The 27,687-nt window shown below is 43.1% G+C and overlaps 3 protein-coding genes across 7 annotated transcripts; all 3 read left to right on the plus strand.

The window, feature by feature from the left end:
- Window positions 1-162: 162 nt before the first annotated feature.
- On the plus strand, window positions 163-6,036 carry LOC117543626 (zinc finger homeobox protein 3-like). 3 transcript variants are annotated; one of them, XM_034212008.1, is made up of 4 exons: window positions 163-300; window positions 2,367-2,525; window positions 3,859-3,919; window positions 4,235-6,036. In XM_034212008.1, exons 1-4 carry the CDS (start codon window positions 295-297, stop codon window positions 5,959-5,961), a joined length of 1,953 nt encoding a protein of 650 aa, XP_034067899.1. In that variant the 5' UTR covers window positions 163-294; the 3' UTR covers window positions 5,962-6,036. The 3 variants fall into 3 exon arrangements, with proteins under 3 accessions (XP_034067899.1, XP_034067900.1, XP_034067901.1); XM_034212009.1 differs by lacking the exon at window positions 163-300 and adding an exon at window positions 720-864; XM_034212010.1 differs by lacking the exon at window positions 163-300 and adding an exon at window positions 723-907.
- A 57-nt stretch (window positions 6,037-6,093) lies between these two features.
- On the plus strand, window positions 6,094-12,224 carry zfhx2 (zinc finger homeobox 2). The gene is made up of 2 exons (XM_034212006.1): window positions 6,094-8,318; window positions 9,183-12,224. The coding sequence occupies exons 1-2, from the start codon at window positions 6,162-6,164 to the stop codon at window positions 9,576-9,578; spliced, it is 2,553 nt and encodes an 850-aa protein (XP_034067897.1). The 5' UTR covers window positions 6,094-6,161; the 3' UTR covers window positions 9,579-12,224.
- A 383-nt stretch (window positions 12,225-12,607) lies between these two features.
- On the plus strand, window positions 12,608-27,614 carry pabpn1 (poly(A) binding protein, nuclear 1). 3 transcript variants are annotated; one of them, XM_034211991.1, is made up of 7 exons: window positions 12,608-13,085; window positions 15,159-15,267; window positions 18,060-18,127; window positions 20,622-20,728; window positions 21,722-21,809; window positions 22,279-22,472; window positions 25,792-27,614. In XM_034211991.1, exons 1-7 carry the CDS (start codon window positions 12,951-12,953, stop codon window positions 25,829-25,831), a joined length of 741 nt encoding a protein of 246 aa, XP_034067882.1. In that variant the 5' UTR covers window positions 12,608-12,950; the 3' UTR covers window positions 25,832-27,614. The 3 variants fall into 3 exon arrangements, with proteins under 3 accessions (XP_034067882.1, XP_034067884.1, XP_034067883.1); XM_034211993.1 differs by having other exon boundaries at window positions 26,897-27,614; XM_034211992.1 differs by lacking the exon at window positions 12,608-13,085 and adding an exon at window positions 13,338-13,489.
- Window positions 27,615-27,687: the final 73 nt, after the last annotated feature.

The raw sequence follows: 27,687 nt of genomic DNA on the forward strand, positions 1-27,687 counted from the left end.
ATTCAGGATTCATTAATACTCTCTATTATCTGCGGGGTTACATAAGGGGTTTGATAGCTGCCCCCTTCTGAATGTCAGCAATCAGCCTTGGGGGGAGCTGTGGTCTGTTTACTATAGGGAAGAGGGGAAGGAGAGAGGGATAGGGCGAATGAAGGGAGGGGGAGAACAGGAGAGCGAGAGAGAGAGAGAGAGAGAGAGGGAGAGAGAGAGAGAGGGAGGGCAGGCAAGAAAACTTTTCAGTTCTGAGGAGCCACGGAGGAAGCGTGTGTGTGTGTGCGTGCTGGAGCGGCGACCATGCAGGTAAAAACGCATTAGCTAATTGCTCTGAACTTAATTACACGTCTTTTTGCGATCGGTTAATTGTGCTGATTTGAACGGGGAGAGTGGCCTGCGACTGATAGAGGATCGAGCAAACGACGGATCGTGCCCCATACTAATCCGATCCCATATAGAATCCAACATTAAATCCAAACTTTTTTCTGCCTCCCGTCTCTCTCTTCGCCTCCCTACACCACCCCCATCGTCGAGGCGACCGCGGGGCACGTACTCCGCTTCAAGTAGCTTTTCAGCGTTTAATTCGTTCGCCAATTACGGCTCGAATCTGTTAAAATTATAGTTTAAATGGCCATGTGTTGCACCGTAAATATTTAAGGTATGAATTTGAGCGCTAGGACGCGTCAAAAGGGGGTCTGCTGGGCGGCGAGGGAGGAGGGGGAGCGAGTGTTTTCTAACACATCTGTAAACGGAGCCCACGTTCATTAATTAAATGGCTTTAGTCCGACTAGGCCTCAATTTGCGCTGTTGAGCAGCAGGCGGCGGGCGGAGTAACACTACATACCCGACTGTCAGCCCACAATCAGAGGGGTAAGGAAATAACTCGAGGCCGAGGTTTTTGATCAGCGCTAGTGTGAGTATTTTGTATCCTGGGTGAACTCGGTGTATCGGAGCTGCAGTTCCCACCTGGACCAGGCAGAGTTTGCGGAGAGCAGCCAGTTGGAGACAGTTTGAGGAGCGGTTAATTATCTCTGCTAACAGGCTAGCTAGCAAAGTGACACGACTGTTATTAGCTGTTTAGCTGTTTATTAATGTAATGATCGTCTGGGCTCAAACGAGAGCGACATTGTGCATGCGACTGTACTGTGTTTTGCAGTTTCTGAGAAGTGTCTGGCTATCACTGCGGTGTTATTTTCAGTAAACTAACAGCTAACCAGCATTTGTACAAACACGACTGTAATGCGACGTTACAGGGGGGCTTCTAAACCTCACGTTAGCTTGCTAGCTAATTGATTCATCGCTGTTCGGCATAGCTAATTAGACTGCTCATTAATTGGCCAACTATGAGCAGAGATATGTCAAACTGGTTATTATATCTTGGCTTTCAAATCTGAAACTCGACTTCAGGAGCTTTTAGACACGATATAAACTGCAGATATAGACTTTTCGAAACATTATCTGCTCATATTACCCTGCTAGCTTGCTAATTGGCATGACGAGGAAGTGAGCTTTGTAGCTGTGTTGGTATTTCTCCTCATGGGCGAGGATTGCTGTCTTGGTTGCATCTTGGATCACGAAAGCTTGCAGAAAAATACATCAAAGCTGCGTGGTGAAATCCAGACCAGTGGTCTATTTTGACTTCCTTATAACTGCGTGGGAGGGAGTAACAGTCATTTGATTACGCACGTCGAGCTTCAGATCAGATTTAATATATTGGCCACGTTACTTGTTCAAAACTGGGGGGAAATAAGTGTTTCCACAGACTGTGTACTCTTAGTTGTCAAGCAGTGCGTGTTATGATCTGGATTGAGCGTTACTACAAATGTCCTGTAAATGTGATACATTAGTTTGCTGAATGTGAAATTGATTTCAAAGCCTTATTAAACAGTCTAGTATTTAGAATTCTCAAAGGTGCAATGTAAACCCTTCTGAAAGCATTAGGTGGGTACTAATTTACATGACAAAGATGTCATGTAAATAATTGCATTATTCTGTAATTTGACACGGTCATTGATGACTAAGTGTTGGGAACCTCCTTAACCAACAAAGTTAATGTCAGAGACCTTTTTTAATTATGAAATACTGATCTAGGAATAGTTTTACTGGTAAACGGGACACAGCATACCTATTGAAGGCTATGGTAAATTGCCTCAGATTGTTGCTTCCAACAGTTAAAACGCTTGTTACATTATATATATTTATCACAATGGTTTGCTTTTATCTTTTTGGGGTGCTACTCTTTTTCTGATCTTGTTGAAATTACTTAATTTCTTTCTTTTCTTTTTTTATTCTGCAATTGTGATGAATAATAAGAACAGACCCAGAAAGTGTAGCATTCCTTAAAATCTTCTATGTACTTCCTTTCTTGTCAGGAGGAGTCTGGAGAGACATTTAGCACTGAAAGCAATGGAGTGGCTGAGTGGCTGTGCCCCCTGTGCCAAAAAGGGCAACCCAACAGATCCTGCCTGTCGCTACATCTCACTGAGCAACACAGCGTACTTCCATCTTGTGTCGACAATCTGCTGGACATTGTAAGTATGCCCGGGCAGCCTAGTCTCAAAGTGTAAAACCTAATTACTTTGGGTTGTACATCAAATATATGCATAATGTTTAATGAGCCCACTTGTTGCTGACTGATATACAGGGGTTGGACCAAATATCACATGCATTGCAATGCTGGAGCTCTGCAGTAAATAGAAATGATGTGATAAGGAAAACTGCATTAGCAAAGACGAACAGGGGTCACAGATTGTCAACGACTTTTAAATTAACTTTTATAAAACATATGAGCTTTACCAAATAAGTACTCACTGCTGATGTACTGTATGATCATTTGTTTGTTACTTTGTCCTCCCTATGTTGTATATTTTATGTTAGATACAAAACGATCCCTCAGACATACGGATAACCTTATTTGTCCCCTGGTTTGAGAGACACAAGTAAAATTGGTTACATAAAGGCTATGAATTTGACATTTTTATTTAACAAAAATGTTTATCCTAGGATATTATCATATGTATTTACATAGTTTAGTGCTCATTAATATTCACATCTTAGTGTTTTGTTAAAGCTGTAATTTGAACAAAATAGTCATAAATGGTCTTTTACATTTTTAATTAAACTTTCCTCAGCCCAACAATTTTAGATTGACTTTTTAGATTTTTTTTCAGACAATCAGTGAAAAAAATACACTTAAAGTTTTTCTGCATAGTCTTGTCAATTACATTTTATTTTTTTTCAATTAATAATCTTGTCAGAAATAGTGAAAAATGTCCCTCACAGTTATTCAAAGTCAAAGATGATGTCTTTTTAAATGTGTTGTTAATCCTAAACTATAATTTAAATCTAAATATACTTTAAGTATTAATGGATTATCCAAATAGTTGCTAAAGAATCTTCTGTCCATTGACTACCGATTAGTTACCTAATCATTACTTCTCTATTAATTAGTGTGAATGGGGACTGGGTTGTTTCTGTTCATCACTTATTTATGCAGATTGACAGGCAAAGTTATTTTGATTGTTTAAATGAGTGTTAAAAGTATTGGTTGAGTAGAGATCAAATTATCACTGCAATTAACACACTATTTGCAATGGGTGGAGGACAATTTAGCACGTTAAATGTAAAGAAATAGAAGGAATGTCATTGGTGGATTAAATTATCAAAGACCTCTTAATTTATGCCTTTAGGGTAATTTATAAATTAAAGAGTTGCCAAGCTTGCTATGTAACTGCACATCAATGAGTCCCGCCCAAATGTTGTGCTGCTCAAAAGCCACACAGCATTTAGCTCATCTGAAAGGAACCATTAGTTAGGTTTGCTATGGGAATTTTGCTGACACTCCCTTTCATTTTCTTCCAACAGGCTGTTATAAAACAGGGTTCCAGTAGAGGAGAAGGAAACAAAAGTGATCTTAAGTCTTCAGGTGAGTGTAGTAACACACATGCATGGTTTTCTTTATGTTCTTATAATAACACTGTAATTGCCAACCTTTTTTTATCGAGCGAAACCCTAATTACTCTATAATATAGATATGTGTGGCTCTTTTAATTGATGTGTGACAATTCAAAAGTATATAAATAAATACCAAGGACAAGCATTGACAATGAAAACTTGCAGATAATCTGGGTTAAAAGGTTGATGAGCCGGATAACTTTTATTCTGTCCTGTATTTTTGTTTGTTCTGTTAGACCTCAGCTTACTAGAACATACAAATGAAACATGTTTTTATTTTCATCAGGTGCTGAATCTTCCCAACTGAAGCACGCTGAAGTCAGCGCAGATCCCTGCCAATCTAGTGAGAGTTCAGACGCCACCCAGACGCCCGGAGACAAAGAGATGGAGGAAGAGAGAATAACGGAACCGGAGGGAGGCGACGCTGAGTCAGTGTCAGAAGAGGAGGGAAATCAACTCCCAGGAGCCAAACGGCAAAATACAACCGAAAACACAGAAATCCCAGACACTAGGGACAATTCAGTTAAAAATGGTGTGCAAGCTGAAAATAACACCCAGTCATTCAAATGCAATGCCTGCCAGGAAACTTTTCCCGGCAAAACTGCCTTGAAAGTTCATTACAACTCTGCATCCCACATTCAGAGGATGACAAAAGGCCCTGCAAAACAAGGTGGGGACCTCGATCCCCCGGCTTCCTCGTTTCCTTTCCTTTCTCGGCCATATGTATTATACAAACCCTACCAGTGTGCTACATGTCACGTCTCTTACAATCATGCCATCACCCTTGAGAGCCATATGAAATCTGTCTTGCACCAGACCCGTAGCAGAAATGCAAAAAGCGCAGTTGCCACTGCTAGTTTGGGAGGAACCACCACCGGTGTTTTAAACACTGAAGTGACCACATCTGGAAGTGGAACCAGTCAGTTAGTTACCACCACCAACTGTGCTGCTCCTGGGACCTTAATGGGGACTACTACAAAAGAGGGAGAGCAGATTCAAACGTCTCAAGTAGCTCCCTCCCTCCTCACGTCCCCTGTGGCCTCAGCTCAGGCAGTCTCAGCCTTTCTCACCCTCCTCACATCTAGCCCCAACAACCTCCCACACTCTCTCCTCCCCTCCCTGTTTGCAGCTGGTGCTGTTCCTGGTGCCGCCATGCCTCAGCCGCAAATGGTCCTGCCCTTGATCTTGAATGGGCTCCAAGCCCAAACCCAGCAGCACCAAGAGAACCAGCGAGGCCAGCTCCTAACCCAGTGTCTGCCATTTGTAGGTCTGAGCACAGCACAGCAGGCTCTCCTAACCCAAAGACTTAACAGCTTACAAAACCTGTGGCCCTCTGCAGGAGTTCAAACAAACATGCAGCCTTGCCTGGAAGAGCAGAAACAGACTATAAAGTGTGAGAAAGAACAAGAAGAGCTGGACAGTGATGTGACAGTTGAAGAGAATGGCTCGGATCAGATCAAGGACAGCAATAGCCTGATTACAGAGGACAGTAACAAATCTGCACAGTGTCCCAATATAGAAGTCAAAGGGAAGGTTGAGAATAAGGAAGACAATGGAAAGGCACATAGAGATAGCACAACAGATGGAGACAGCTCGACTAATCAGTTGGACCTGGAAGGTGATAAAGACGCTAGCCTGAATCTCTCCCCAGTGGGCACAGACAAGAGCCTCCGCAATAAGAATCTCTCGCCTTCTGCATCTGTGGCCAGCAACTCAAGCTCAAGTCCTTTAAATTTAAATCTTACACTTAGCCCTGATTCTACCCCTCAAAAATCACAATCTGGCACTAGCCCTTGTGGCTCTCTTGTCACCCCAAAATCCAGCCCAAACACAATTGCCTTAACGAAGAACCGAACTCGAGGCCATTGTAATGACATGCGATTCATTTATGCAGACCTTCCAGTGCTGTCAGAGTTCCAGTCGGAGGTTCTCTGGGCGTTTTTTGAGTCGCGCAGTGAGGCTGATGCTGCAAGTCCTCCCCGTGAGGACTGTGAGGCACTGGCAGAGAAGTAGGGCTTTCTGAGGAAGACGTACGTAGGTGGTTGAGCCAAGCCAGACATCTAAAACAAAGGCAGAGGGCCACAGGCTTACAACACCTTCAACGCTTGGCAGGATTTACAAGGCATTCCCAAAGTTCAGAAAATGACTATGATGACGAGGAGAGCTCACTGGTAATAGCAGAAGATGATATTGAACCATCAGGTAGCCACGCAATGGATTTGTCTAGAACAGGAGGGAAACGCAGACAGAGGAATTTGGGAAGGAGAGGTCGGGGGGATTCTTGTCTCACTTCGGACTCAGAAAATGAGGTGTACACCTCCATCATTGTGTCTGATGAGGAAAGTCAGAATGGATCTTTAAGGGGGGGCCCTGAGAGCCCTGCTAAAGACGGGCAGTCCGAAGTGGGGGTCGGAGGAAAGGTTTTGCGCTCTACAACCGTGTTTCTATCTGATGCAGAGGATGAGTATGAAAATGAGGAGAATGAAGGGGGTCCAAGGGCAAAAAGAAAAAAACTGAAGGGGGAGTTTGATCAGGTGGAGGTGAAGAAGGAGAGACAGGACTCTGATGTTGATCTCGAGTTGGAGGCCCAAGGGGATCCTCCAGGTTCACAGTCCCATGCTGAAATTCCAACCAGTGCCCTCCACTCACTTCCCCTGTCTCTTGCTCCTTTTTCTACTCAGTTCCTCAGCCCCTATGTCCTCTCTCTTACTCCTACACTGCTTGATGGGTGCAAGTTACCCCTCTTCCCTAACCCACCGACAATTACACGCTTCTCCAGCTCCCTTCTCTCGCCTTCCCTCTCATCACACAGCCAAACTTCCCACTACCTGTCTAATGGTGGTGACTGTGAGTCCGCCCTGGATCTCAGCATGGGAAAAAATAACTCAAAATCTGCTTCTTCCTCATCATCTCTGGCTGATAAAATTGCAGCACAAAAGGGGCAACTGCTGGATGGCCTTGGCTTGAGGCCAACCTCCAAAGGTCTGGTAGTAGTCCAGGTGAAACCTGAACCTATTAATTCCATGTCCTCCAACGGCATGAGTCTGATAAACTATAACATGTCAAAGTCTAGTATCTACATGAGAGCAGCAGAGAAAATGAATGCCACACTATTGGAAAGAGAGCGAGAAAAGGAGAGGGAGCAGGATCAGCAGCAGAGGAAGTCCAAAGGCAAAAGGTATCGGGATATGCGGCGTTCAAGAACCATCATTCAAGCTGAACAACTTGACATTCTGTATGGCTGCTATTTCAAAGACCCAAATCCTGGGAAACATGAGTTTGAACAGATTTCAGAATGGGTCCACCTTCCAAAGAAGGTTGTCCAGATTTGGTTCCAGAACATGAGGGCCAGGGAACGAAAGGGCGAGGTCCGATTCATCAGTGATGGGACGCTGGCAGCGGTTGGAAAACCTCTAATCAAGTTTACCTGGCCTCTTTCCAAACCCATTTTCTCCAACAAACCTGCTCCAAATAATACTGGGTGCATCACAACTACTCCTATTGTACGCACCCTCATTAAGACGGAGAGAGAGCCGGTAAAGGAGCTGGCCAACCCTGTTGTGGGGAAAAAAATTTGCCCAGTTCCTATCAAGCCTAGGGAAGTTTCCTTAGTTTCCTCTACCACTGTCTCTCCTGTGAGCAGCAGTGCTTCTGCAGTGCCAAAGGCCAAGCTCGAAACCACCAGCAACGTCCCCATGGTCAAAGTTGTACCCAAAATGATCACGCCTGTCCTTTTATCCCCACCCAAGGATCCAATCCCCATTGCACCGAGACCGGCCCAGAAAAGAAAGCTAGAAGACGAGAGCGAAGAAGAAAAGACTGACGATGAGAGGGACAATGACATTGAGATGGTTTCTGGGCCAGGAACCACTAACCGCATGGTGCCCAAGCTGCCCACCGCCCTCATCAACAACAGGCCCCCCGCCACGACAGTGGTGCCACAAAAACAGAACGGGCTCAGCTACTGGACCCCCAAGGTTCCCATTAAGATCAACACTTTATCGCGAGAACAGCTGGCTCTTCCGAAACACTCGTCTCCTCGTACCATTCCCCCTCCTCCTACCCCCAGCATTGCACCAGTTAGCCCCAATACCCCCATCTCTGCCAAAGTGGCCAGCCCCTCCACCCCGGTCGTAGCTATATCAAGCCCGACAGAAAGCAAATTTCACTCCAGCCGAAGGCCACGCACACACCTGTCCTGCCTACAGCTGTCCATACTGCAGTCCTGTTACGAGACCTGCGCCCACCCTAATGCGATGGAGTGTGAGGCCATCGGCACCGAGCTCAACCTCCCGCTCAAGGTGGTGCAGATCTGGTTTCAAAACACAAGAGCCAAGGAGAAGCGCTGGAGGCTGCAGCAAGAGAAAATGGTAAGTGGGCAAGGAGACGTAGTATCTGTACAGTATTTTTCAAGGTCTTTGGTAATATCATTGTTTATAGAGTAATGTAATGTAGGTCACTGAGAACAGGAAACGTGCTATCCCATTGCTGCTGTGCACCTTTTTTATTCTAAAGCTGGGCAATATCTATTATCAGATATTGACTTTCAGTAAGTCTTAGAAAAACTTGAATGACCCCAAATGAGCAATACGTGGTACAGCAGAGTAAACAACGATTCAACATAACCTTGCTGGAGGTTGCAACAGTGCAGGGGAAGGGCATATTGTGGTGCTCTCACTGTTATTGTTTTACAAACTTAAAATGATAAATGAGAGATTTCAAGCAGATTTTTATTAAAAATAATTAAAGTTTTTGCCCTGCACATTTAAAGCTTTGTGAGGTATAGCAGATGTGACATACATTTCCCATATTATGATATACATCTCTGTAGGTTAAATATTGATATTGAGAATTTAATTTCAAGGACCCGGCACTGCTCGTTTCAAGTTTTTTTTTTTTTGGTGTTTTTTTCATCTGAAAGCAAAATGTTTATAAGCCTGAAGTACTCTACTGCTGTCTCTCAGTGTTGGTAATCTAGTTTAGTAATACTCTTACCAAAACTGACTTTTTTAAATGAATTTTTATGCAAATGTTGCTTAGTTTGAAGTTGTCAAACAATTGGAAACACTTCATTCACATTTCATGTTCAAGTCATTTCTAAAAGGTAACATTTCAGAATTCTGTGTGTAGAAATTATAGAGGGCTTCAATGTCAGCTGGTTGCTTCAAGCCCCAATTTGAATTAAAAAAATATGTGACGTTAAACTTATTCTTGTTTCCTTTTCCCATTCCCAGTCTCCTCTGTCAGGTGGAAAAGTAGACATGAGCTCGGGAAGCTACCTGCAGTACAACGCTCTCAAAGCCAATCGTCCCATTCTTCCGAAACCAGTTCAGCTGACCGTTACTGAATCTCCAGCTTCCCCAGTGGCGGGTCAGCCAGGGCCGAAGGAGACCCTCACAGGCCGATGTGACGCCTGCAGCATCTCCTTTGAATCCCGGGCAGCGGCGAGGGCACACGTCTTCTCCCCACGTCATCTTGCAACCCTGAGAACCACTAACTTTGGCCAGCCGACGACGCTGGTCAACAAGAACGGCACCGGCTCGCAGGTCCCTCAGTCCACTCCGCTAACCAGCTCGGGAGGGGAGATGGTTATCGATTCACCTCCACCCACGGCCACCAGCAACAGTTAAAGACTCAGATCAGGATTGGTCTGCACACTGACTATTCTTGGACCCATTTGGGCTCCTCAGATTTTAATAAAATTTGAGCACTAATCCTCAAGAGCTAATATTCTTTAGTTTTTGAAAAACTAGCTCCCCCAGCACCCACTATCCCTTGCTCAACCTTCACCGACTCGAACTCCGGTAATCTAAAGACTTCACCTGGAATCAAATACAACAGCAAACTCTTTCCATGCTGCTTCACACACTCAGATGCTGAGTGATGAACTCATCTCAATCCTCACTCACTTTATCCAAACATGTTTGGTCCTATTCCTGTGGTTATATATTACCCTAATTCAATTACCTTCCTATGATTTGTAAAGGCACTCAACTTTGCCATGCTTGAACTTTGCTAACCTAAAGACGGATGCAAAAGTGTTTCCTGTTTGCAAGTGGCCATTTGACGATAGGCCCGGAAACTTTTTGGGATACTAACGTGAAAAACTTGCATAAATAACTCCCAGTTTTCTCCTGTGGAATTGTTTTTCTCATGCCTACGTTCACTTCTAGGGCAAAGAATGCTTGGATATAATATGACTGGACCGAACCATTGGGAGAGCAAGAAGTGGTATTGACTGTCACCTTTTTTTATTTGCTACAGAAGTGTGATCTGAAGAGTGTTGTGTCCATTCATTGGGATAAAAAAAATAGGTACTTTAGAGAGAATAGGGCTTTTGAATTGTCCCCATTTACATGTTAGCAGTTTTCATGACAATCCAAATAGACAGGGCAAAAGGAGAGGCTGAGGAAAGTCTCGGCATATCGCACTTTTGACACATTTTACCTAGTTTCAAATGTTTTTAAGCATTCTAATGCAAGTGTCTTTTATGGAAAGATACATAAATGCATGTTGGATGCCTTAATATAAATCACGTGAGATAAATTGGTTTTTGCTAGTCTAATAAAACCTTCTTTAGGTGTGACTATAATATTGTAGAAGAAGCAGACCTGTCTATGTACATGAAGAGCTCTGTTCCAAAAGGCTTTTATATTATTGGGGGGGGGAAACATCTCAATGCCATTCTGTACCTAGAACATAGCAAATTCCGCCTCTAAAGTTTTCAGCACTCTTGGCCAAGGACTATAATTACATAACTACCAACTATCTTGTTTTTGCAACACATTTCTTTGATCCTGTGGATTTCCCTTTCCCTCCCAATGGTATATAGCTCATTTTGAAATGCAGCTCTTCAAACTTTTGGGTAAAATAAATGTTTTCACCAACTGTGGGTGCGTTAGAAATTTGACAGCCTTAAGAAGAAACAACCCCAGGTATCTGAATTTAAGCCCAGGTGATCTTCGTATAATAGTAGTGAATTGATTTCCTCCTCATCTGGCCCGGAGGGTCAGACCAATTTAATGGATTTACGGTTGTCTTTGCCATGAATACTCTGCATAAGACGGGACATTTAAGTACTCATTTTATTAACTTCAATATTTATACAAAAGCCAATAGAAGCAATTAATAACTGATGTAACAGATTGTTTTATTTAGGTCAAAAGCCAAGCCTCTAGAAATATTATATAACAGGGCTTGGAATGGGCTGTTTCCCATACTTTGTTCCCCATGTGTTTTGTTCTGTTTTGATACAAAGAGTTAATAATTCTGGTCATGTAATTCTGTGACATGAGTTCTTATATTTGGAAACCATAACAAGGGAGAAAGTTGGGTATTACTAGTATCCTTAAGGGACTAACGGATACTCAAATCTTGAAAGCAAATTGGGAAACATTAAACGTGTTGACTGAGAGCTATGGTGCTGTGTTGAAGGACACATAACATACTAAAGATGTTTTCCTTCAATTTAAGTTGTATATTAATGTTACTATTGATAGTTTTAACAAAATGCAAAATTAAAACATGAACTTTTGTAAAGAAATATATTAAAAAAAAGAACTGATATTCCAAAGTAATCCTTCCTTCGCTTTCTGTCATTCAAAAACCAAAAAGCAATCTTGAGGTCGACAGAGAGCAGGAGAGGTGTTTGTAAATGCAAACTGTAAAGGACATCCCACAGCTTGACACTTGCACTAGTCCACAATTTTTGCACAAGCTACAGATATTTCAGATGAACACAGCCATTTACACGACATTAAAGTCACTTGGTGTGGTTTTTGAAACCAGGATGGTAACAATGTCCTTTCATGAGTAATAATTTGTACTCCTGTTGGAAACTGTATCTTGTGTTTCAAGCAACCGGACTGGAGTGCTTTAGCTTCAAGACTGGGATTTCACAAACGCACACACACAGACACAGTGTTGCACTGTCCAAACTAGATAGGTTTTTATGGAGATCTGCTTTTTACTCTTATGTTTCATTGTCACTTTGATTATCACTATTGTTATAACTGTACTACTACTTATACGATTTTTCATTACTACCCATCACTGTTTTTTGATTATTATTGATCCATAATGGTTTTAATGCCACCTTTTTGCTCAAAAACAATATGGTATTCCTCTAATATTGAACAATAATAGTGGCAGTGGTGTTAGATTTTTGATTAAGCTTATTTTTTCTCCTCCTCACTTGTACCTGCCTTTTTTGTGTTTGGTCTCCATTATGCTTTCTTTGATATACAGAAAAATAAATAAAATCAGTTGAACAACAAGTGTATCTGTCTGACTGCAGTGCGATTGGGGCTTTTATCTGTACTTTTTTGATGGTTTAAATTAATAATATATAAAAAAGTACATTTACAAGAGGGGCATATTTCAAATAAAGGTCACTCAGGTCACACTGCAGGAAACAATTTATATGACTAAAGTCTACACACAGTGTGCCTGGAATTAATTTGCCTTGCCAGTTCACGAACCACCAAAACCAATATGAATGACAGAAACCTAATCCAATTAAAAGCACACATGCTATTTGGGAACCGGAAAATCCTGCTTGACTATCCAATAGGAACGCGGCAGACATAAAAAAAGGAACGTCCAGAATAATGCACCGACCAATAGGATTGAGAGTTTTACGCCCGCAGTGATACATGACTCCGCCCCCGGCTTCCATTTCTGAACTGAAGGGACGCCGCCGCTCCGTGTAGACTACTCGCCTTTTTTATACACTCATTTAAGTAAATAAACTAGGTTCTCTGACGTTAATTAGGACTTATGCTTAAAGGTATCGAGTGAAACGGCAGTTATTTTTCATCGTGGGGTGCTGTTTGAGTGGTGGCTGGAACTGTAGCTAGCATTTTAATCCCCATTTTAACTTTACTAAGCGGCGTTTTCCGCCGTTTTTTTTCTTTCCGCCGCCCCGCTCACTACCCCCTTGCGCGTGAGTAGGGGCCTGCAACGTTGGTTTGGCCACGAGGAGCGTCGGTACAGTTGGAACGATGGCGGAGTTCGGTAACGGACTGGCGGAGGAATCTCTACTAGATTCAGACCCCGGACATCCCGAGCTGGAAGACCCGGGAGTCGGTGATGAAGAACCGGGGTTAGAAGAGGGGGAGGCCTCGATTGAAGACCCGGTAAGTGAAGGGCATTGTTTCAACTGTGAGAGCGCACATGGTTACGGTATGGCAAACGCGTAGTAAGTTAGGTAGTGAAAGCAGCGATATGTGTCAATTTAGTCCACGAATATTGGGTCACATGCGTTACTGCTATAGCCATGTCTATATTGACCACCATTGTGGTTCACGCAGTGCAGTATAAATGGGTGGTGACATGCGTTGTGTCGGCAGCCATCTTGGCGCAACAGCGGCGCTAGTTTCTCTGCGCCAGGGAGCAGCTCGAGCTGTTGAGGGGGGGAATCCTCGTCTCAAAAAATGTGAAACGGAGATGCAGGAGACATTGAGGGGCGAGGGTAGGACAGGCCGTCGCCATTAGCCGCCGCTGAGCGAGTCTACCTGCTTGAGAAGGCGACCTGCTTACGGTAATGATTTATTTTATATTTGTATTTCCCCAGTTGTGCAGGCTGCTGCATTACAAAAAACCGGTGTGTGCACACGCAATTGGCATAGCATCAGCAGGCTAACATTAGCTTATCACAAGCTCCAGTATTAAGTGCTGCAGCTAAATTGACCAAGGGACATGTCAACCGTACTCACGATATAAAATGTGGCTGTTCACCTTCAACCACTTTAAACCGGCTAGCTAGATTATTTTGCCATAACAGGAGCCTGACATGCTATCAGGCTAGCTCATTTTAACAAAGCTGGGGTGGAGACAGACATGCACCTGCCTGGCCATCGTTGTCATTCATTGTCAGATGGTTGGTATTGGCATCAGTTGGACACAAGATCAATTGTGAAAAAACAAGTCAGGCTGCCTATTCTTTTTTTTCCATCACCTGCAGACTCGTGCACAATCCATGATTATGTATTTGCAGCATGCCCAGGTGGGTTTTGATGTTGCACTGCTGTCTGTTGGGCAGTGAGAGCGCGGCATGCAACGCAGGGGTTGCGGTATTTGAGGGGCTGGGTTTGCATCCTTCAATATTTTGCAAGCCTGAGAGAAGGGAGGGGACTGGATGAGCTTCCACTGAATATGCGACAACAAAAAATAAGACCCAAGGTGTCGTGTTGCTGGTTTTTTTATACAATCTTGCCGTGTAGGTGGATTACTTCCCCTCTTCCATGATCTCCACATGCATGTGGCTAAAGGGTGGATAGCTAAGAAATAATGGGGTACATCACATGCAGTGTGAATGTGGTGCACTCTGCACTGCAGCCCCCCCACTCTCCTTTAGTGAAAATACCCTGCTTTTTATATGGGTGTCTGTGTCACTGCACCCTGCTGTACAAAGAGCCTTTACATTACACATCCTGTCAGCTCAGGCCTAGATGGGGCTGGACTGAATCCCACAGTGCTGCAGTGCACCACTGTTGGACAGGGGGGTCTACTCCCATGTGAGGACATCTCTCAGTTTACTATAGGAATATTTCTTTTTGCAGTGATTGTTTTGTGGGTTCCACAATGTCTTTATTCCTCAGACCTCATCAGCATCTCTGGCCCAAATATGTTTCCAGCTGAGTTTCCTAAAAGACTAATTTCAGTTGTATTAGAGCTGCAGCACATACATTTAGTTATCAATTAACATGTTCACTGTCAACATAAATTAAATGCAAATGTCTATCACGAGCATGAACCCATAGAAATGTCAGCCAGAAATATTGTATTTATAACTGAGAGAAAAAGGGCCCATATTCACTTTTATGTATAGTGCATATGTCACATATTTTCATTGCCTTAAATTATCTACTGGAATTGGTATGATTTATTTGTGTTCAAATGTTATAGTTGGGCAGAATCAGCACAGATACTTGGTTCTCCTTAGATTGAGGTCATGTTAGGACTGCAGCATCACTTTCACATGTGCAGCATCTCCTTCTCCTCTGCCATCTTCCTGCAGGGCTGCAGCTAACAGTTTCATTATGATTTAATCTGACTATTATTACCTGGATTTACTAATAGTTGGAGATTTTGGTTGTCTAACGCCGCACCTCCACTTCCCTGTAGCATACCTTTATCATCCACTATATCAAGTGATAATGACACTTGTAATAACTCACAATGAACTGATGGATTTGTCTGTGTTGCAGGAGCTGGAGGCAATCAAAGCCCGGGTGAGAGAGATGGAGGAAGAGGCAGAGAAGCTGAAGGAGCTCCAGAACGAGGTGGAGAAACAGATGAATCTCAGCCCCCCACCAGGTGCGTTTGTGTGTTTTTGTAAGTTGGGAAGCCTCTTCCCTCTCCAAATCTGTCCACATGTTCAATTTCTCCCCTACTATCAAATAAATTGACGTAAAAATTATGAAAGAACATCACAATACTCGCATAAGAAATTAAACTATTGAATCCTCTTCAGCCTGTAACCCCAATTTACAGTTTTAACGTGTGTTAAGATATGCACTTATTTATTATTGGAGTGTACAAAGCTGTGATTAATCCCTCCGCATGTACCTTTGTTAGGTTTGACATCTAAATCTATATTTGATGCATGGCTTTGTTAAATGAAGCCTGTTTGTTTGTATCTTAGCGGTACACTTCAGGGCTCGACATTATAAATGGCCCGCTGGCCCGGAAGCACTATTTAGACACCCCGGGCCAGCATAACATACTTTCCACTTGCCCGCTCGGGCCACTAAAAATACTGTTTAAAAAAAATGTTTCCTGTGTTATTGGTATTTTGACTAGCAATTTTGTTAAATTGTTTCATCGTGAGTCATTGTTGGGTGAAAAGCAAACAGCTGTTTGCTGCAGTGTGAGCAGGCTCCGTGAGAGTATTTTTGTTGGGAAATCTATGGTAGGGCTAACCCATACAGTGGTGGGGCTCAAGTCAGTATTTGTAATATAAATTACATACACGCTATATCGCACCCCTTGACAGTGAAACGCCACACGTGAGGCTTTTATTAGTCTCCTTTTATCAGCTAAATTACATCGAGAGCAACAGGTGTGAGTTAAACAATACAATAGCCTATTCTGCTAATTCCACGTTGTTACAACATGCTATGCAGCGGCAGAAACAAGAAAAGTTGGCATATAGAATTGACACGGAGAGAGGGAGGGAGAGAGACACAGACAGACAGACAGAGAGAGAGACAGACAGAGAGAGAGAGAGAGAGACAAGTAAACGGAGAGAGACAGACACAGCACACAACAGGTGGCCTGTGTCTCTATTGTCATACAAAACACTTTTTCAAATGACCCATTATTACAAAAATATATTCAAAACTCACTATTCACTCTTCAGGTGGGTCGTGTGACTCTGGCACCTGTTCAACTTGTACCTCAATGCGAGGACGTTTAAGAACAAATCTATCCATCCGAAATATACAATTAATCCTAGAAGTTCTGCTTTCTGTCTGCAATTTACTCGGAGCGAGTTTGGGGATTTTCCCCTGTGAACGTGACGTATCAGTAATGCATGACGCAGCAGACCCAACGTTTCGTTGCTCTGATTGGCTGTAGGTCTATTCAAACATAGACATTCAAATTGCATTCGGAGGCATTTTGATCTGACCGCGGCCGCACTGATATTATAACGCGAGAGAATTTCCACACCTTTAGTGTATAAAACTCCCCCACTACTTGGACTATTCCTTGCACCCCTCTAGCATAAGCCCGAATGGTCTCAACCATATTGCGTCAGTAACGTGCACTTGTTGTTACAGCAGGATCAGTTTGTGTGTTGTGGACACGACCGGTAGATTTTCGCAATCCGTGTTCTCAACATGCTTACTTTAACATAGTCGGGCTAAGGTAGGGCTAAGCCATTTCTTGGTATGGCTGTAGCCTACCCCAGCCATACCCTGGCGCCGCCACTGACTACAGATTATCGCGCCACCTAACCATTCGCCAAAATGTTTTTAATACCAGCGGTAACCGGCCAAGCGCCGTGCAAAAAACAATCTTCAAATAAAAGAAAGTCACCGGAGGAGTCACTCGGAGGAGTCACCCTGTCACTCTCCCTGGAGAGTGACAGGGAGCATGAGAAGAAGAGGGAGAGAAAGTTTCAGCCAGTTTCAGCCAGCTTGATCGATGGAGTTGGCTTCTAGTGGTGCAGTGACGCATCCTAAAACCCTTTTATAATCTATCGATTAGATTTATGATTCGAAAATTATAAAAGTAGGGTAGACATGTGGAGATTATCCGGCTGAACAAAACGTGCATTTATCAAACAGGTTTGTTTTCCACAGACCTAATTTCCAGCTATTTTCCCAAACCCTGTGGAGAAATCCCATTGCTTTTTGTGGCGGGAACCAGCAGCTTACTTCCTGGTTTTAGGATGCGTCACTGCACCTCTCAATACGATGCCAATATAAACAAGGTCTTCTGTCGGCTCTGTACATCAATGCCGACCTATGCTGACAAGTAAGTGAAGAGTAGAGAATATAAAGGTATTCGCTATAGGGAAATGTCCCAGCAGTTTAGGAGAATGAAGGATCTAATCTAATCTATAGCCATTACATGTCTAACTCCTAATGACAGGAAGGCAGAAAGTGCATTATACAAATAATAATACTCATAATAATAGCAGACATTTTTTAACAATGACCACAATATCATTATTTTAATAAACCAGATATGAACAATTGAGGAAGAACTGATTGTTCAAATGTTGTAGTACAAGTAGTTAGTGCATAAATGACTATTATGTTAATTTTCTTCATTATTAGTCGATTTTTTTTGGACGAATGCTCCGGGCCAGTGGTTACAATGGTGGGACCAGTGATAATACAATTCCACCGGCCCGGAGGGCCAGTGGCTTTTTATGCACAACTTGCAGATCAATGTGTATCTTTAAAGGTTTGATAATGCTGCAGAAATGCAAACATCAGAGAGAATGGGGGAAACATTCAGTACTTCACAAATAGTCTTGAAACAAAATTTAAAAAATCACTTAGAACCCTACACCAATTTCAGATAATGGACTTAAGTTTGATGGACCTAACATTGTAAATGCACTTCAAATACAAAGTTTTCTTTCCCCTGTGCAGTCGGCCCTGTCATCATGTCCATCGAGGAAAAGATGGAAGCAGATGGCAGATCTATTTACGTCGGAAACGTAAGTAATGGTCCCGTTTAGATGCCATTTTGGCCACATTTTCTGTTGCAACTTATGAAATCACGGAAAATCAATTCTAATGGTTTTGACTCATAATCATGACTTAAAGGTGGGGTAGGTCATTTTGGAGAAACCAGCTCGAGTGCGCTAGAATTTGAAAATACACAGCCGGAAAAAATCTTCCACTTCCTCACAGAGCCCCTCCTCCAACGCGCACATGACCAATGAGGGCACGAGATAAGTCTGTGCACAGATGGAAGGCTGACAGGCAGGTAGGCCATCCACTTATTTTAGCCGGGCCGGCTCAGATGATTGGTCGTGCTTTTTACAGCGCTACGGCTTCCACAGATGACATTTTTTTTTAATGGATTTTTTTGTCAAAGCACTTCAGATATTCATTGCTATCGGGATGTTAAGAGCACTCCATGGAATATAACAAAAAGTGTATCTCGAGCCGGTTTCTCAAACTTTCCTACCCCACCTTTAAGAGTGATGCAAATCTATTAGCCACGTTCATGTTATACCCGCTGATTGTGTGTCCTTCCTCTAGCAAATGCTTAATTGGAATTAGGTGGTGGTAGCTCAAAGACTGGGATATTGTTAAAGTATTCACAGCCCCTTTCTTGCTAGAAAATGACTCAAGAGCATTGTTTGGGTCTTTCACTCCCCAACCCTCTCCCCTCTCTGTTCTGGTAAATGGTTTTCTCTTTGCTACTCTGCCATAAAGCTGCGGGAAGCACCCTGGCAACAATTGTTTTATTTACAGTGTCTTAAATCTCAGCAATGGAGCCCATATACTTCTCTAGTGTTTATTTTAGGTAGCTGGTGCCCCTTACTAGGGATCGACCGATATGGCTTTTTCAAGGCCGATACCGATTATTAGTAATCAAGGAGACCGATAACCGATATTTGGAACCGATATATATTTGCAGTAAAATCAGAAAATCTTGGTGTCAAAATGTAGAATAACACAAACTCCAACACAACTCAACTTCTTTGAAATGCATTTAAGCATATATTATGTTTAATTAACTTTTAAACATCTTACAACTGGTTTCCTCTCTGTGCCCTTTTCTTTAGTGCAGCCATCTGCAATGAGTTAGAGAGAGACAAGAAGTGGGGCTGCAGGCTGACACGCTTAACTAACAATAATGCTTAATTTATTATATCTGTCTATCTAGCATAAAATCCCAATAAGCTGCTAGCAACTGCAAAACGCTAGTGCTAGCTAATGTTTTGCAAACTATTAAAAGTGAGGCTATTACAGTTAGGGTTGCCAACTTCCAGAAATGGAGAAACGGGACACAGGTGCGTGTCCCCCGCGCGCGTGCCCGCGAAGATTTCCCGCGTACTTTTTTGTTACTTTATTTCGGTGTTATGTTATTTAATTCTTTTGGGGGAGCCAGCCCCCTAGGGTTCGAGGGGTCAAAACCCTCAAAATGCATATAAAACTATGCATACCTATAACACAATACAAACACAATGGTCTTACACCTGCATTAGGCTACTACATCACATTGTACATCAGCATGTTCAAATCGGATAGGTGGGCACTAGGGACATCTGGGCACCTCGATGTACAATTGGCTATTTTGTCCAAAATGTTAAAAAATAAAATATTTGAAAAATGGTATTAAGTAATGCAAAGTATACATGATGTGAACATGCACGGTACATCATTATTAGACTTAATGTTATCCTTCAACCAACCATTTTCCCAGCATTTTCCCATCAATCAGCTGACTGACTCTCACACACACACGTGCAAGCATTGTGCCTGCCCTGTCAACTGAGCGGTCCTAGCGCCCTTCGCATACAGCACACAAACACACAGGCACGCAGCCAGACACACTGCATTGCGCGCAAACAGAAACATATTTTTTATTTTTCCCTTTACACGGGAGTCCGGGACAATCAAAGTCCCGTACGGGACACGCCCCTTTTGGCTCAAATACGGGGTGTCCCGGCTAATACAGGGCGGTTGGCAACCCTAATTACAGTAGACCACCTAACGTTAGTCTAGTAGCCTCACTTCTAATATTTTGCTAAACATTTGCTAGATACATGTTGGCTAGCTAATGAGCTTCACATATCAACCTGAAAAACTGTGAGGCTCCACTCGCAGCCCCTCCCCCCCGTCGACCCCTACCCCTTACACACAAACCATTTTAGGGTTGCATGCCATAGAATGAGTCAAAGCTGTGTATAAAGGAGTAACTGAACTCTAGAAGATATTCATATTCTCATTTCTAATAACACTTAAAAAAAACAATGAATGTATTTGGGCTCGATTTGATGATGTGTAGAGTTTTTGTTATCCATTTATATCAGTCTGTAAATGTAAAAGATTTGTGGATATGCCTTAAAGACTAGCACACAAAATGTCCACGATGAAGCATATCCTTATGAAAAATGAATCTTGATATGTGCATATGCTTAAGAAGTGGTGATGCAGCTCTCTTGGTGTCTAACCTTCTATCTCGTCTTTCTGCAGGTGGACTATGGTGCCACGGCAGAAGAGCTCGAGGCTCACTTTCATGGCTGCGGTTCAGTAAACAGAGTCACCATCCTATGTGACAAATACACAGGGCATCCCAAAGGGTAACACGCCATCATAATACTGTGTCTCTCATAATGCAGTGTTTGAATCAGTGGAGGGGTGGACCCCAAGTTGTATATCAAATACACCAAAGTCACGCCGTTGGCAGAGGGGGAAAAAAACTGCTCTGGGTAGACAGCTTTTTTTTCCTTCTCATTAAGCATCTATACAAATCATGAAGTTTCAATAAAGCTGGATGGTTGAATGTGATTGCTTTTGTTAAAAAAAAGCCAGGGCTCAACAGTAATGTTTCGCTGGGACCAGATTTGAACAACTGACAGCATTTTGTGAGTGGCGCTTTCACTTTTACTTTTTGTTTACATTTTTTTTTAGCAGATAACACAAATCTGGTATCCGTTGCTGACATCATACATTTTTCATTAAACTGTTTGCATTAGATCACTAGAGATTGCTTTATTCAAACTCATTTATTCAGAGTGTAATATATCTTTAACAATTCAGATATTTGTGATAACCTTGAAAAACAAGAGTTAATTCTATCAAATCCATAAGTATTATTTTTAACTAACAGTCAATTTTAATGACAAATCAATTAGTTACTGGACGGATAAGTCAGTTTCTTTACAAAGAATCACACAAAAGCACCACTTCAATATTTGTGTTTGGGCCGCAGAGTCCTTTTCACATGTTCAATGGGAGGACGTTTTGGGTGTCTGGATGTAGAGATAAAGACCTCGGAGATGTTCGGACTCCAATGACATGAATTAGAAATGGTCCAATGGGTACGTCCACTGTTCCTCCCACACGCAGTGATTATTCAAGAATCTAGGTTAGCAAATAGAGCTGAGGGGAACGTTTTTGTTATAACCAACCACACATACATGCTGTACCAAGTCTTGGTGTCAAATTGGTGTTTTAATAATCATAGATTCAAGTCAAGACAACTGAGATCCCATTTATTCTACTATTTATCAAAGATGAAGCGAATCAAGTTTTCCACATCCAGTTGATTAATCTTTTTGTGTTTTCTTCAGGTTTGCCTATATTGAGTTTTCAGACAAAGAGTCTGTTAGGACAGCCATGGCTTTGGATGAGTCCCTTTTTAGAGGAAGGCAGATAAAGGTAAGATTCGCTCATTGAGATTTCAGCAGTTTACGGTTGTAATGACAAGTGTGAACGCTGTGAAAGGGAAACAAGACATTCACGGTTACTTACATGTTCTCTTAAATGAGCCTAAGCATGTTTATCCCTTGTGTTCTAAAAACTGTAACTTTATCTTGTGAATTGTTGAACTCAATATATTGTAGCCGAAGTAACAGTGACTACATCAACAACATATTTGACCTATATTGACACTGGGTGAACAGTGAGTGGAATGGCTTTATATGCCTTTGCCAAAGCAGCACATGATTGGAATACAAACACCAGAAACCTTAATATATCTTGTAATTCCAAGTCGGAATCAAGACAGTTGTGAATTTTTTTTCCCGAGTTGAGATAAACCTCTCAATAATAATCAGGAATTTTAGCAGCGTTCCTAAAATCTGTTTTTATAAGGTCACATTCATTTTTGTAACTCTTCGCTCCTCAGGTGGGCGCTAAGAGAACAAACAGACCCGGCATCAGCACCACAGACCGCGGCTTTCCACGGGCTCGGTTCCGGTCACGTGGAGGCGGCGGTGGTGGAGGAGGAGGAGGTGGAGGCGGCGGAGGAGGAAGCTTCTCGTCGAGAGCGCGCTATTACAGTGGATACACACCACCCAGAGGCAGAGGCCGGGCCTTCAGGTGAGCTCACGCCGAGACGCCTCTCTTCTGAGACCCTGGGAGAACACTACATGCACTGCACCTCACTCACTGTTAGCTTCTCTAAGGACAGGACGAACGAGGCAGACTATCATGACCAGCCAGGAGGGCAAAATGATTTACATAGACCTGTAGATATTTATTATTTATTTGTTGTACAGACAGAAAAAATGAAACTAAGATAAGGCTGCTATTCTTCAGCTACTTAGATTTTCCTTTAATGGTTCAAAAGTATTCTGCTTGTATTTAAAAACAATAACGCGATGAGGAAGTATATAATGTTACAATATACATTTATAAAATATTGTATTGGTTCGCCATTGTTCGTAGTGTCCGCAAACTGGAACCTAAATCAAATTCAATCCTGCCTTCAACTTTATAGTGGTATATAGATTGTTTTGGAGACTTTAATAGAAACACAGGTACATGTGGTGGGTTTAGAAATCACAACGGTTGTGGGACTACGGGGCTCATTGCATGCCACATCACATATAACATCTCAACTCTGTGCACATCAGTTTGTTCATCCCAGGCTGTACATACACTCTGCATTAGTTGGAACTAAGTCGGGTCAGTGCCCCATTCTTCAGTAATTAATCAACAACAGAAAGATGCTGCTAAAACTCCGGCAGCTGCTTCTTATGCTAATGTCTTTTGGAAATATGGGATGTCATTTGTAATTGGATCCTTTTTATAGCAAAGGAATGATCAATCATTTTAGTCAGTACTGTGACCCTTAGCATTGCTTTCTCTACGGAGCAATTGTTTGCTCCATCCCATCAATAGTGTGTTCGTAATGCCATTACTGTGATCCATGTTGACCCACAGAGTTAGCCTGGTGTTGATCAGTGTTGTGCACAGGGTGGCTTTCTACATGGTGTTTTGTTAGACCTCTGCAGTGAGACCCTGACAGTCTTTTGTAGTCTTTATTTCTACTGCAAGGCCAGTATAACTTAAGACGTTCACAGCATGAGATGATGAAAACACCTGGCAGCCAACTATTAACTGCAGTTTCTAAATCTGACATAAGGAACAAGGTAATCTGCTTTCCCTTTTACTGTCAAATGTGGCCAGTCATTGAAAGCAGGAATACATCCAGGCTACAAAGAATGTCAGTGGTAACTCCATAACTGTGGAGGTGTGGCGCCAAACACGTTGATCAGCATGCGAACTTCCCTACACACGCACTGAGCTTTGAGATCGAGAGATTCTGATTTGATCCACCCTGCTACGCATCTGGAACCTTTTGCCTTGACTGATGCTTCAAACTTAATGTCCAACAGAGGATATTCCAGGAAAAGATGCTGCAGCAGTTCTTTTGGAAAGCGCTTCATACAGAGATCTGTATTTCAGTCTTGACGACAGTATGCCAAGTTCTTCTGACGAGCAGCTATTTATTCTAATTATTTTAGCTTGTGTAATTTTCTTTGAAGTTATTCCCATGCTTCTTAGTAGTATTTGTGCAATGAATTCCCATTTCAGCAAGACTGCCTGTAACGGGTTGCATTTGGAGATGTAACCTGAGAAATGGTTACATCTCTGTTCATTCCTTTGTGTGAGAAAGAGTCTGAACCTCAAGGTCAGAATCTCTCTGTGCGCTCGGCCCCCGCCCCCCCACATACCAAGAAGCCCTAACCCTGCCAGTGTACTCACTGCTGAGCGGCAGGACAACACACACAGATATGTGGGGAAGCTAAAGGGTTGTTGATACTACATAAAATCTGCAGAAGCTTAAAGAACTGATAGTCATGTGTAGTTTATCAGCGTAAAGCATTCTTTGCATTTTCCTTTAAAGGCTTTAAGTTGTAGGTTGGTGTGCTAGGTTATGTGTGCACAGTTATGTTAATATAATGAATGGCAAAAAACATGCATATTAACAGTTCAAGATGTTGAGTAAATTGCAGTCAGTCAGATGGAACATGGCAGTTCTGAGATTGTGAAATATTTGTTGTTGCTAAGTGATACAACTGTATTAATAATCATAGAAAACACCCTTAAGTGTATCACAGATAAGCACAATGTGTGTCTGTATTATCATACAGCATTGGCTAATATGTTCTAATCACCTACAGAGTAGCAGGCAGAGAGTTGTTCCACCCTAAATGGCCTTGGTCACATCTTGCAGAGGAGCAGTCTGGCTGCTACATTAGGAATTCATCCCTCGTCTTCTCAGGACTGTGCTGCAGCTGAACAGAATCATGCTCAGATATGAACCAAATAACGCTTTTCACGTGTGCCTTGTCTTGTTGGAACACATCCATGGTGAAGAATAACACAATCTTTGCAATGACCCATTGTGAGCTTGGGAAGATTTCATAGATTGAATAGTATTAATGGGCATAGGGAAGCCCTTGCACCTTGGCTGAAAGCTAAATCAAGTCATTTATTATAACTTGCACTTCATAAATTGGCCTCTGTCTCCAGCTTTGCATTGATTCACATCCTTATTGTCATCTTCCCAAGTATACACGATGGAAATTCGAGATTTTGACATGAGCCAGAAAACGTACACGATGCAGAATATCTTTGCCTTCCTGTGCTTACGTAGAGTGTATGTCCTTGCATGTACATAACCCCCTCCCACACACACATACTCCAACCCAGATTCACATTTACAGCGTTCACTCCCAGAAACGAGGGTTCATTACTGCAGCCTGACCTCAGCATCTAGACTGACAACCACGGACTTCTGTCCCAGTGTGGCCTTTTTTCTGTTCGGTGCCACTGAATGGTGTGTGTGTGTGAGGAAGAGGAGATGTGTGGAGGGATTGTGTGTAAGGCAGTGTTGTGAGTGTAAATAATAATGCTGCAGTTGTGAGTCCCCCAAATTGTCAACTGTGTGTCGGTGTGTATGTATGTGCACCGTGTCTTGCTGGGGGCATGTGTGGTGCTGTTTGTCCTCAAGGTCTTTCCCCACAGTGACCCCAGAGGCGGCTCTCGCACACACACAGAGAGAGAGAAAGAGGGAGAGAAAGTGCCTTTGCTGTCCCCTCACACCCACACACTAATGATTATTCCAATATCTGGAAATTAAACACTTTTTCTCTCTTGACAAAGCTGCTTTCAGCTTCTTTCAGCACTTTAGTCCACTCCTTGTCAATACCGTTAACATGGTATGTCGATATATTAATTGTGAACGCTGTCATATTGAAATATATAAATATATTTTTTCCCCTTCAGTTTGCAGACTCTTTCTCTGGCCACAATCTCACACACATTATATCACACCAGGAAATTGGTGTCAGTCTTCTTAAGCCAACCAGAAAAAAAAACTCACCCTCTTTTTCTCTCTCTTTTCCAGGGGCCGAGGGCGAACAACATCGTGGTATTCCCCTTACTAAACACCCCCCCCCCCCCCCCCCTCCCAACACTCCCATACTATCAACCCTCTCCCCTCTCTGTTCCCATTTAAAAAAAAAAAAAAAAAACACTCGCACACACACAATATGAAAAAAAGTCCCCAACAATAAAAGAAGAGAATCCCAGAAGAGAGAAAAAAAAGACAAAAAAAAGGAATAAAAAAAAAAAGCTCTCCTGGACAGAGAGACTGACTGGCCGCAGTGTGCGATTGTGTGTGAGCGTGCGTGTGCGGAGGTTGGTGCGTCACCCCTGGTAAGGTATCAGTTGGCCATTGGGGAGAGGAATCGGTGGCTCGTTTCTTTGTTTTTTGAGGGAGGGGAGTGTGGGAGGCGGGGCATGTGGGGGCAGAGAAGATGGTGGTATCTCAGGCTGCAGATGTGTCTCCTTTGGTCTGGCTGTGACCTCCTGCTTTCACACCATCACCAACACAGCTCACCCTCCACCGCCACCAAAAAAAACGAAAAAAAAAACATGTGGGGGGGGTGGGTACGGCAACAAGAAAATCAACTGTTATGTTTTTGAATGTACCATACGTACATATGTGAAACTTCCACTCAGCCAGGATATATGTTGTGTTTTTAAGTTTGTGGTTTGGAGTATATCATTACCTACCCATCCCAAACCCCCCCTTTGTGTCTGCCTCACCCCTTACCCCTGCTGCATTTTATAACTCATGCTTTTTCTCCCCCCTGCCCTGCTGTTTGGCTCATCACACCATAGATTGTGTTTTTTCTCTGGACAGTGATGAACCCTCAGTGTTCAGTGGGATTGTAAATGCTTAGTTTTTTTTCTTTTTTTTCTCGTGGGTGGGGTCTTCCTGCTGACCCCCCTCCCCTCCCCGCCGCTCGTCCATATTGTCACCTCCAACTCAGGCATGGCCACAGCTCGTTTTATTCATTTGACAGGCATCGATGTTTTTATTTTCGTGCACCCCTCCCTCCATCCCCCTTCTCCCCTCCCTCTCGCCCTCTGTGATCCTTGTCTCCCGTCTTCCCCCCCCTCCCCCGTCCTCTCTCTGTATATTAGACCACTTCTTGTCGTTTCAGGTTTCAGGACCAGTGGAGGCTGACGACCCCTCCCCAAGTGGCGCAGGCCCCCCCCACTGTCTCTGCAGCGTCTCTCTCTCTCTCTGCTCCCGCTATGCACACTCACCCCATCCTGTCCGTGTGGGGGGGAGGGGGGCAGGGCGACCACAGGCCTGCCGCGGGGGGCATTTACTACAACAGCAAACGCTGATGATGCATTTAGACCCTTTCACACTTCGACACACACAGCACACACACAGCAGCACACACACAGCAGCACACACACAGCAGCACACACACAGCAGCACACAAGGCACGTTAACAGGCAGCCAATCCAACACATTATTTATATTCAGAGAGCTGACGCCAACTTAGCGGAGTGGCAGGCTAGTCTGCGTGAGGGTGAGGAGGGCAGGACCAGAGACGAGGGTGTTTTTCAGGGGGTGTACAGCGCTGACCTTAAGCCCCCCCCCCTTTCTCTGACGACGCGCAGTGCAGCCACGGCTTCTCTGAGGAAGGCCGACAAGCTAACGGCATTGAGTATTAATTTAATAATTGGAGTGGGCCGGAGCTGTTATTTTAGGATGGGGAACTTCAGGGGTGGGGGTTTGTGTGGAGACTTTTTCTTTTATTGAAAAGAGGGAGTGGGTTTGAACAAATGTTTTGCTTTTTTTAATTTTATTTTTAACCCATGAGTCTGTAATTAGAGAAAAAAAATAAAGACATTGTGTAAAAATTAGACTGTTTGTGTCTGAGTTTGTTCTGACTTCTATTTCTGCCCCGCTGGTAAAAAGTGATGCTTTAATATCAAT

Source organism: Gymnodraco acuticeps, unplaced genomic scaffold, assembly GCF_902827175.1.
Source record: "Gymnodraco acuticeps unplaced genomic scaffold, fGymAcu1.1, whole genome shotgun sequence".
Taxonomy (NCBI): Eukaryota; Metazoa; Chordata; class Actinopteri; order Perciformes; family Bathydraconidae; genus Gymnodraco; species Gymnodraco acuticeps.